General features: G+C 38.3%; 2 protein-coding genes across 2 annotated transcripts; both read left to right on the top strand.

Moving 5' to 3' along the window:
- The first annotated feature begins 230 nt into the window (after positions 1 to 230).
- LOC137168249 (uncharacterized) lies at positions 231 to 3,382 on the top strand. Its single transcript, XM_067570771.1, has 3 exons — positions 231 to 2,007; positions 2,206 to 2,375; positions 2,551 to 3,382. The coding sequence occupies exons 1-3, from the start codon at positions 1,264 to 1,266 to the stop codon at positions 3,380 to 3,382; spliced, it is 1,746 nt and encodes a 581-aa protein (XP_067426872.1). The 5' UTR covers positions 231 to 1,263.
- Positions 3,383 to 4,508: 1,126 nt separating this feature from the next.
- Positions 4,509 to 9,871, top strand: LOC137168031 (uncharacterized). The gene is made up of 4 exons (XM_067570451.1): positions 4,509 to 4,715; positions 7,454 to 8,222; positions 8,733 to 8,896; positions 9,669 to 9,871. Exons 2-4 carry the CDS (start codon positions 7,482 to 7,484, stop codon positions 9,763 to 9,765), a joined length of 1,002 nt encoding a protein of 333 aa, XP_067426552.1. The 5' UTR covers positions 4,509 to 4,715; positions 7,454 to 7,481; the 3' UTR covers positions 9,766 to 9,871.
- The last annotated feature ends 687 nt before the right edge of the window (positions 9,872 to 10,558 follow it).

Raw genomic sequence — 10,558 nt, 5'->3', positions numbered from 1 at the left:
CAGTGTTTTAGCAGCAATTCGACGACACACCAAATGGCGACAATGGTGGATATTTTGAGCCAGGCCAAAAGCTGTTGTATATTTCACTGTAGGACTGTTAAAATGTCACTTTATTAGGTTTTAATATCTTTCAGGTGAGAAAGTAACCATTTAGATTCCCAATATGGTCAGTCTAAATCATGCCTATTTGGAAATTTGCTCCGACGTTCATGTGTTTAATCTGATAGTTGACCAGACATGATTTCACCTGTAAAAACATCAAAATCAGCTGTATGTGCTGCAGCTTTAACCAAAGTGTAGAAACAACAGAGAAGAACTTTTCAAACAGTTTAAATCAAATGCAGATTATGAAGTCCAGCTTTGTAACGACTAAAATTAGATGTAATTTAAAGGGGTCATGTGACAGTTTAAGTGAAAAATAGACATGCCACACCTATGTGAGGAAACACAGACATGCTCAATTAATACTCACCTTGAGTTAATTCAATATAAATGGCTGATGTGTACGTATGTAAAAGTTCACAAATTTGACGGTAGTCAGATACTAAATGTACTGATGTCAGAGAAACATTTTTCATTGATTATTGAAATGCAAGATGATAAAGAATTTCTGGTACTATTGGACAGTTGGTTTCAGTCCCCTTTGAACCTTTGAATTTATACCATAAGGATCGAAATATAAAAAATGGCCAATATGTGCCTATCAAAATGTATATTTGGGCAAAGAGGCTGAAAGCTCTTAACTGGAAAAGTAAAAAACAAAGCATCTTTAGGTATGTGGATTAAAGAGATGGTGTCTTGTAGCACATTAGAAAAAAATTACATGTATACAAGTTTCATTGAAGGAAATACGGGACCCCTCAGTACAGTTTCTTAAAAGGGAAGAAACAGGAGTTACCACACACGTAAGAATACAGTTCAAAGTCCACTTCAGAGCTTTCAGCTGTGTTTCCTGGTCTTCATCAGCAGATATTGTTCAGTTGTCATGAAGATGGATGATTAATAATAATTCAAAGTGTCCTCTACTCCACTGGTTCCCAACCTGGGGGTCCCGACCCCCACTAGGGGGCACCAAGCCTGTACTGTTCTGAACTGAATATAATTTGAAACGTCCATAATATGTCAGTTTAAAGGTAAAATAGGGGTCTCTGAGGGTAAAAGGTTGGGAACCACTGCTCTAATGCATCCTCTAACTTTCTTCTTTCAGCTTCCTGTTGATCACACTGCTGAGGTTTTCTGCTCTCTGGTTGGAGGACCTCCATCATGGCCACAGCTGACCAGCTGCTGGAGCGGATTTTCTCCTGGATCGAGCAGAGGGAGCGCTGTGCAGAGAAGCTACGGAAACTGGCCGGAGAGCTAGAGTCACTCAGGGAGAAATGTAACGGCAGTGAATGTATTGGCAGTTCAGTGTCAGTGGCGGGAGCTGCATGTCTGATCGGGGCCGGCGTGGCCACTTTGTTCACCGGCGGAGCTGCGGCTCCATTTTTAGGTTTGGTAGGAGGAGTGTCTTCTGGTGTCGGTGTCACCGTCTCTCTGGCTACTAAACTCACTGAGCACCTTAAATCCAGCAACACCATGAAAGATGCGCAGAAGATAGAACAGAAGAGCAACGACATTGGAGAAACAATCCAGCGACTGTTGAAGAAACTGAAGGCGGAGAAGAGGGGAGTGAACTCCTTTGCAGACTCAGATGAACTGGACCGACATGTCATGACTGAAATTCTGGGAGCCATGGCGAGAAGAAGTGGACTGACGCGGCCAATCAACATCAGCTCATTTGGAGATGGTTGGGGGGGGGCGAGAGGGTTTACTGGCCTGGATTCACCGCAGCTCAACCCAAACTTAATCAAGCCTGAAGTCATGACTGCAGTCGCCGGTGTTTTAATATGTTTCTCATTTCAAGCTGAAGGGAAAGCATCCAAACTTTTGTTTGCTAAAGGAGCTGAACAACTCATCAAAACAGTGTCATCGGCTGGATTTAAAACATTTCTTAAAGGAGGCGGCCTGGTAAGATTATTTAACTATACACATATGACACAGACAATCATACATAATTATCCTTTATAATAACATGTCAAAATGTTATTAATGGATTGATAATTATTGATTTAATGTTTTTATTCATTAGATTTTTGATAAATGTGCATTTGCTTTGTCTGATAAGACTGAAAATGAATGTATTGATCTCTTCCCATTGACCATCAGGCTGTGGGAGGAGCTGTTGGACTGGCGTTTGCACTTTCAGAGGCGATTGACAACTGGAAAGACCTGATCGAGAAGAATCATGTGACTGAGGCGAGCCAATCACTGAGAGACACAGCTGATGCAATCTTAAAGATCACCCGGACACTGAGGAAACAGCTTGACGACATCAAGTAAAAGAAAAAGATGTTATTAAGTGTTTCTTTTTTCTGAAAATCTGCAACATGTTAAAGTTTTCTGTCCATATTCACATATTCTATTATTGAACTAAACAGAAATATCTGAACATTAATTTAGTTTTAGAATTGATTACTAATTTTTCAATATTTTTTCCAATTCCTCCTACAGAAAGGCGTTTCAGAGGTTTCAGCGAAAGTCACTGATTGAATTTGCGATAGAAAACTGTGAGGATGAAGCTGTTCGGAGATGGCTGAGAGTAAATTCAGAGTCTGACGTTTTCTCCCAACTGGTGGACATGTTTCATCTCCTGAAGAAACACATCGATGAGGAAGAAAAGAAGGATCACAGTAACAATGTTCACATCACGTTTGATGCACACGGATGCATCGGAGACTTGATGATCCCGGCCAGCCGTCTGCTGCCTCTGCCCTCCATCACAGACGTGATCCTGTATTCTCCCTGGAACTGTTCCATCACTGCTGATGTAGCGTACGGTGTCGCTACAGGACGCATGAAGCCTCAACACAGAGTGTTTTACTGTAGGAAAAAAGATGGCTGTCATATTCCTGATGAAAAGCATCGACCCTCCAAACTGCCCGACCACTGGAACTCAATGAAGAAAGCTGGAGACCAAAAGATTCCCAACATCACCGTCAGCCCTCTCGAACCATCAAGGGACAACGTGTGGAAAGAGTTTCAGTCTCTGTCAAAACAACATGGTCCACCAGGAAGAAACCACATCGTCATCCCATTCATCCTCCCAGCAGAGAGCAGCTCTTTAAAAAGAGTCCCGTTCTTCATCGTCACTCTGGCTCTGTCTCTGGTTCTCCTCTCCTCCAGGTTTAAAGCCACCGTCCATCTCACAGCCTGTCTGAGTGACAGTTCTGCAGAGAAGAAGTTTGACCAGGAGTATCTGAAGCAGCAGTACGCCTGCACCATCGACAACACTTTAATGACATGTTCACCAGACATGTTCAAGGAGAGTTTAAAGTCTGGTTAGACGTCGTCCACGTGTTGTACAAACTGTTCAAACTGAACCAGAAAGCATCGAACTTAAATTCAGTGAAAAAACTTTTTTACTTTGATTTTATTATGAACCTCAGGTTTCTGTTCCAGTTTTAGTTTTCAGAGTGTTTTTAAAGCTTTAGTTATGTTCTTAAGAAAAAAATCTCTTCATGAATGGCGTCTAGTATCTTCTACATGCTGTTTGACAGAGTTTCTTCTATCTGCTGCACAGTATATATATCTGTATATCTAAATACATGTGGGTGAATAAATACATAATTGGGGAGATCAATAAATATAAGCATTAATAGATCCTACTTATATTTTATTAGTTGTTTTAAAGTTTTAGTTGTGAAGTTAGGATACTTTCCCAGAAGGCTTTGAGTGCTAGCTGGTATAATTTCTGTCCTACCGGTTATTTTGTCTCTAATGTAAGTTCTGATATTTTCTCAGGTGATAAAATGACTGTTTAGTTTCAAACATGTGGTCGATTTATCAGAAAAGTGTTTGAAGTCTGACCTTTCAGTCATTGAGATCAACATCTGGATACTGATGTATGATGAATTTCTTTTTAAGAAAAGGAGGAAATAAACGTGAAAATCAATCATAAATAATTTTGTTTATATATTTATTAATTTACCTTTTGGGCCAGAACAGTTTTTTACTCTTTGAAGCATTTAAACTGTTTGTTTGTTTGATTGATAAAATTTGGTAAATGTTTCAGAAATGTGGGTAAATGACATCTCATGGAGAATCCAAATAAATTATTAATAACACTGAAGTTTGTATTTCTAAAAAGTGAATTGTCACCAACCCAGTAATTATACAGTTCATAAGGTTTGAGTAACATGTTTGATATTTAGTTTGAAGGCTACATAGTGAAAAAAAGAATAAATACATGTGCATGATTAATTAAAAGAAAAACTGAAATAAATGTGAGTAAATAAACACATAAATAATGAAATAAATAAGGAAATTAAAAAATGTGGAGATCAATAAATACAGGTATAAAAAAAATCATTATTTATTTATTTATTTCCAATGTCCCTTTTAGGCCTCCATACTGTCGGCCAGCTTTTTTGGAAAATGATTGAACACCTTCAAAGAGACTTAACCTGTTTCAAATGAAAGATAAACAGGTTAAATAAACAGGACGAGTGTGAAAGTGTTTGACGATGTGAAGGATTCACACAGAACAGTTTCACTTTCACTTTTTGAGATGCAGACAGCAACAACCTCCTCCTCCTCCTCCTCCTCTCATCTGTACACAAAGAAACCTGAACACTGATCATCAGTTAGGAATAACTGCTCTGCAACAAGAACTTCAGGTAAGAGCATCTCTTAAACATCTCACACTATAAACCTAAAACACCTGTTCAGAGAGCTGAGAGACACTGATGTGACTTTTAAATGTTAATCAAACAGGCTTGCAGGAAATCACTAATGTGGTGTATTTTCATTAAAAGTCATTGGTGTGCTTAAAGACAATATTAAGCTATGCAGATTGATTTTATAAGTTTATAAGCAATAAGGGCTAGTGTGATACAATTTGTATTGGTGTAGTTATAATCTCATGAACCATATTTAATCACACTGTACGTATAGAGGCACGGTAGAAGAATCATAATCATACACTGGAGAAATTTGAGTGTTTGTATTACATGTCACTTTGCTTGGGTCTGCTAAAGTCTTCACCTTTCAAAAATACTCTCTGGAGGAGATCAAGAAATAAGGGTGTAAAATGACTAGAATAACTTATAAAAAATAAAAGGCCAGAAGACAACTTGGCAATAATGGTGTAAAATGATTCCCAATACTTATATAAAAATTGGATATAATCAGGTAGAATTGAATATGCCAGTACATATCCTCAAACACCTCAAAACCTGTTTTCAAGAGTTTTGACCAACAACGAGTGACGGAGATAAAAGTAACATAATAATTGGTCAAAAATTAGGGAGGGTGGATGATAAGGTGTGACCTAAGCCGACCCAAGGGCATAAAAACAATGAACCCCAAAGAAAAAACCTTTGGAGCGATTTGGTTCTTTTGATTGCTCCCCTTTTTTGCCGGCATTAAAGAACACTTTGCTGCTTGGACCTCTGACTCCCTTTTTATTTTCAAGAGAGAGTTTTTTGCTCTGGTACCTTTTTCTGCAACAATTTGATATAAAACAATCCTGCAAAACCACAGATTACATTAATTAAATATATTTTTGAACACTGAATGCTAATGTTTAATATTTTCTAGACAATCTGCTCGTGAAAACTACAGTGTTGTTAATGTTTTGATAAAGTTAGAAAGACTGTGGTAAAAGTAAAAAAAAGAGAAACAAACAGCCAGTGATAATTATGGGTGTGTAACAGGACACAATCTGCAGACTGCAGCATCACAGTCGGACGCAGTCCACACCCAGATTCTCCTCTTCACACATAAACAACATACAGCCTCCTGCGCTGGAAGTAAAGACGATGCAGAGTCGTCCAACATGAATGTAAATCTTAAGTCATAATAGGCAGTTCTAACAATATGCAGGTGTTTCTATTTCTGACAGTAGATTGAGAAGGCATCATTTACATCATTTGATATTTCTGACTTAAAAAAAAAACATTTAAACATTTTCTGCTTTTTTATTGTGAATCTTTAAAGAAGTTGGCAGATGATGATGATCTTTTAAGTTAAAGTTTAAAACACCATCAGACTGGAATAATTTGCATAATTCACTCCGATCGATTCTTTCCATGACTTCAAGACTTCTTTGCTTGTTTACCTTAAATCTACTTGTTCTTGTTTTTACTACACTGTAGTTAGTTTATAAGTAGACTCAGTACTTTGACTTTTTAATGTTATTTGGTCTGATCATTTATTTCAGATGACACTTGTAACAGATGTAGTGGGTGTGGTCTGGGATGGCGGGAGAGCCTTTATGTGTATGTCCCTGTTGATTGTTTAGTGTCATTTTATTGTTTATTCTATTATCATTATTATTATGTATTTATTTCTCAGTTTTTTGTTTAAATATTTGTTAACTTTCATGTTTTGTGCCTGAGGAGCCCTTTGAAAATGAGATAATGCATCTCAAGGGGTTTATACTCCAGTTTCCTCATATTATTGAACAAATATGTGCATTTCTTTCTTACTTCAGTTCGGACGTATTCTTTGTCTTATACGTCATTATACGAGTACAATGTGTAGTGAAATGCTACATGATCCGAGACTGCAGGAGAAATGTGCAAAATGCACTAGAAGACTACTGTTGACTCTCCTCTACTTATAAGTTCTCTCCTTATCATTTCTCTTTTTGATTTATGGTGTAGTTATACATTTTTGCTCTATGTATTCATATCTGTTTCTGCCACTGCTGTAACTGGTGAAGAGACATTTGAGTGATTGTGTTGTCTCAGTATACCCAGGTCTGGACCTCTAAATCTATTGGGTATTTACAGTTTTCCAGTGCTGGATGTTGCACAGCTTTCAGGCCACTAGAGTGCAGGACATGTTAACAGGATGTTTGGGGATCATTTGGGTTCATTTTTCTACCAAAATATTACACTGTAGGCTTCATAAAGCTGATAACTAACTCAATCCAAGAAGTATTTCTTTACTTACAGAGAGAATTATGTCGATGCTACATGTGTATTATTTTTTTTTACAATACATAAAGAAAAATCTACTTAATCATATGTATGTAAGAAATTACCTGGAGACATGATTTTAAGGTTATAATGCTGCCATTTTTTAATCACTGGCAGCTAGTCTGGTAACGTATAAAGCTGAGTAGGCTGGAGAAGACGAGGGTTTTTGTTAGTGTGCGAGTATATGAGGCAGCATGTATTAGTACAGACTGGATACGTATCAAACATGCAAAAGAATCTGCACTTAACAATTGGTGGTTCATTTTTTTCCAGCACTGTCAATAACACTTAATGTCACCCAGTGGGGATCAATACAGTCATATCTTGTCATAAAGTCCCAAAATACATTAAATAACTTCATGATTCCAAGACTGACTGTTTCTCCTGACCTCATAATCCTTAAATAACCTTTTTTTCTGTCGTTCCTGTAGACCGCTGACCTCTCAGTGTGAGCTCACCATGGGTAATGCAGATAAACTCATTGATCAGATCTTCTCCTTTGTGGATCTACAGAATGAAAGTGCAGAAAAATTAAATAACCTGGCCAGTGAGCTGGAGGACTACAAGAAGAATATAAATGTCAGTAAAGTTGTTGGGAGCTCTTTGTCTGTAGGTGGTGCAACTGCACTGACAGTGGCAGGTTTAACAGCCATCTTAACTGGAGGAGCGGCGATACCTTTCCTCGCTACAGCAGGTTCGCTAGCATCAGGGCTCGGCTTGGCTACCAGTATAACTTCAGACGTTGTCGATGCTGTCAAATCAACTTCTGCCATACAAGAGGCAAAGCAGATTTCAGAGAAGATCCAGAATCTTGAAAAGGAAATCCAGGAACTCACTGGATCACTGGTGAAGGAAGCAGAGAAGTCCTGCAGTGATGTTCCTCCTGAAGATTACGTTGTGGATCAGATCCTGAGAAAGATAGCCGAACGAAACGGACTGAAGCTAAATGATAAGATCAATGTGCTCACATTGGTATCTGATTTGTCTGTAAAGAAGATGTTTGAGAAAGATAAAGACTTTGGTCTTCTGCAAAAGTCTGCACTGGAGTTGCCACTGCTTTCAGAGTTTGTTACAGACCTGACCTTAAAAGAAATTACCATAGCAGGAACAAAGAAAGCACAGAGAAAAGTGATGAGAACAGGAGTCACCAAAGTGGCCACCTCTATGGGACTGGCAGCATCAAAGAAAGCGATTAGACGTGTAAGTATCAAAGACAGTCATTCAAACAGTGGAGCTTAGGAATAGTTTTTGACCTGCAGCATTCAAGTCAAGCCAATTTTACTAACATCCTCTATCCTTAGATCCTCAATTCAAATAAGCAATAACTCCCAAAAAACGCTTTAACAGTGGAAAATGTTAGAAAGCTCAGGAAGAGCAACAGAGGAGGAATCCTCTGCAGGACAGACAGGAAATAGAAGTCGTATGTACAAGAAAGCAAAATGACAGAAATACAGCATGGACGAACTGGATGAAAAGATTATAGATAGATTGATATCATACAGTTTATTAAGAATCTGACCAGGAAGATGTCAAGGAGAGGTGAGGAAGAAAAACAGTATCCGTACTGTGCCACAGGTCTAAAAGTCCCAATCCCACTGATTACTATGTTCAACACCATATTCATATTTCAACTAATCAATTCATTCATTATAATAACTTAGACATAGCCATTCTTATTCTTGTTATTAATTATAAAGTGTTTATTTTCAGGTTGGTGGAGGAGCAGTCGGACTTCTGTTTTCTGTTCCTGAGCTGATTGACGACCTTCACAATCTGGAGAACTGTGGGACAGAAGCCAGTCAGAGTCTGAGAGAGATGGCTGAGGCCATACAAACTACCTCTGAAGAGATGAAAAGAGAACTGGATGAAATCGAGTGAGTCTCAGTTCTGTAGCTACACATGCAACGTTTCACTTCCAAGTTTAAGGTCGAGTTATGAGAGGGTGAAAAGAGTGAAGAGGGAAAACGCCTTAAATGAGCTTAAAACACATTCAGAATCAGAATGCCATCAGACCAGCCAGAACACATCTGGAGGTGGTCAGGCTCGCATTGTGATTAGATGTCAGTAGGTGTGAATGTCATCTGTGCAGTGTGACAACATTCATAAGAAAGAAATCGGTCTAGTAAGTTGAAAGGTCACCTAGCTCCGCCTCTTCCTGCCAGATAATGTAAAAACTACAAGTAGCAGCAGCTAGAGGCAGCAGTTCCTTTGACCTGGGATGTTTGTTGATGACTCAGCCAGCTCCACCCAGCTAGTTTTCATATTGAGATCTGATCACAATGCGGACACAATTGAGTAAACAAGGATCTGTTATAATACCAGGTATAAATGCAAAGACCCATGGATCAGATGTCATTCTCCAGATAACATATCCAGATACAGATCACATGTTAATACCAGCTGTAACAGGACCTTCATGTCAGACTGTTGGGTAAGGCTGTTTGCTGAAACGTTGAAATAAAAGGTGGCGTCTGAGTCATGAGTTTGAGGCTTTGCTTTGTTGGTTAAGTTCACTTGTTCCCTTGAATGACTGAACTTGTACTGTTTATTGTAAATACTGTGATGAAAAATAGCATCTGGTAACATGTACAATCAGTAACATGGACATTATGACCAAGATGCTTCCTCTTTCATTTCCTCTTACAGAGAGCTGTGTCAGAAGATAGCTGACATGAAGTGCTGGAAGAAATACGCCAGGAGGAGCTCTCGTAAGAGGAGGCTGAGGAAAATCTGGTGTTTTTAGATGAAAACAAGGATTGGATGGTGGACTCCAACACGGCACCCATTGATGAAAATGTCCTACCCAGTAGATTCACCAAAAATTTTGTCCTCTCTTCTTGGTCTCCTTACATGTTCACTATTATTTCATTAACTAGACGTTAGTGCAATGAGAGAACGTATAAGAATGATTATTCTGTTAATAAGTTTCACACTCTTCACTGATGCTGTATATAATTTGTGAGAATTGTGTGTGCTGAGCTTTAAAGTTGAGCCGTACAATGAGCTGTATGGTGATTTGACATCATTTCATTTGATCAGACATGATTGATTTGAATTTATAGAACTGATTGGAGAATCATGTGATATTTGGGTGAATGAGTGGTTCACTTCCTAAACTGAATCATCTGGGAGGGTAAACTCATCTGGGTTTTAAATATTCACCAATGTTCAGACTTTGTTATATATAACAATATGTACACTATACACGTATACACAACTATATACACTGTATGTCCATATTGGCGTCCTTGTTGGGGATTCACTCTGTGATGGTATTTCTTTCCTGCACAAGGTCTTTTATTGTTGTGAGTAACAGTTATTGTTTCTGAGAGGTCAGAGGTCACAGAAATTCAGAAAGCAAAAATCAAATATGTAGAAAAAAATGGAGTCAAACAGGATGAAAATTTGATACTGAAAAACAACTTTAAACGAACTGCTCATAAAACAGAAACTGGTTTGACTCATGCAGCCCACACACACGTATTAATGTATGTATACCAGTGTGTAAAGAGTATAAAACTCTTTATGTATTAAAC

This window comes from Thunnus thynnus, chromosome 17 (assembly GCF_963924715.1).
Source record: "Thunnus thynnus chromosome 17, fThuThy2.1, whole genome shotgun sequence".
In the NCBI taxonomy this organism is placed as follows: Eukaryota; Metazoa; Chordata; class Actinopteri; order Scombriformes; family Scombridae; genus Thunnus; species Thunnus thynnus.
The sequence above is the reverse complement of the archived record's forward strand: the minus strand, read 5'-3'. Positions and strand labels throughout refer to the sequence as shown.

Bases quoted from the DNA above. Each gene is read 5' to 3' on its own strand.
- LOC137168249 (XM_067570771.1), top strand. From the start codon at position 1,264: ATGGCCACAGCTGACCAGCTGCTGGAGCGGATTTTCTCCTGGATCGAG. The intron at 2,008-2,205 runs GTAAGATTATTT...ATTGACCATCAG, and splicing joins TTCTTAAAGGAGGCGGCCTG to GCTGTGGGAGGAGCTGTTGG. The intron at 2,376-2,550 runs GTAAAAGAAAAA...TTCCTCCTACAG, and splicing joins AAACAGCTTGACGACATCAA to AAAGGCGTTTCAGAGGTTTC.
- LOC137168031 (XM_067570451.1), top strand. From the start codon at position 7,482: ATGGGTAATGCAGATAAACTCATTGATCAGATCTTCTCCTTTGTGGAT. The intron at 8,223-8,732 runs GTAAGTATCAAA...GTTTATTTTCAG, and splicing joins CAAAGAAAGCGATTAGACGT to GTTGGTGGAGGAGCAGTCGG. The intron at 8,897-9,668 runs GTGAGTCTCAGT...TTCCTCTTACAG, and splicing joins AGAGAACTGGATGAAATCGA to AGAGCTGTGTCAGAAGATAG.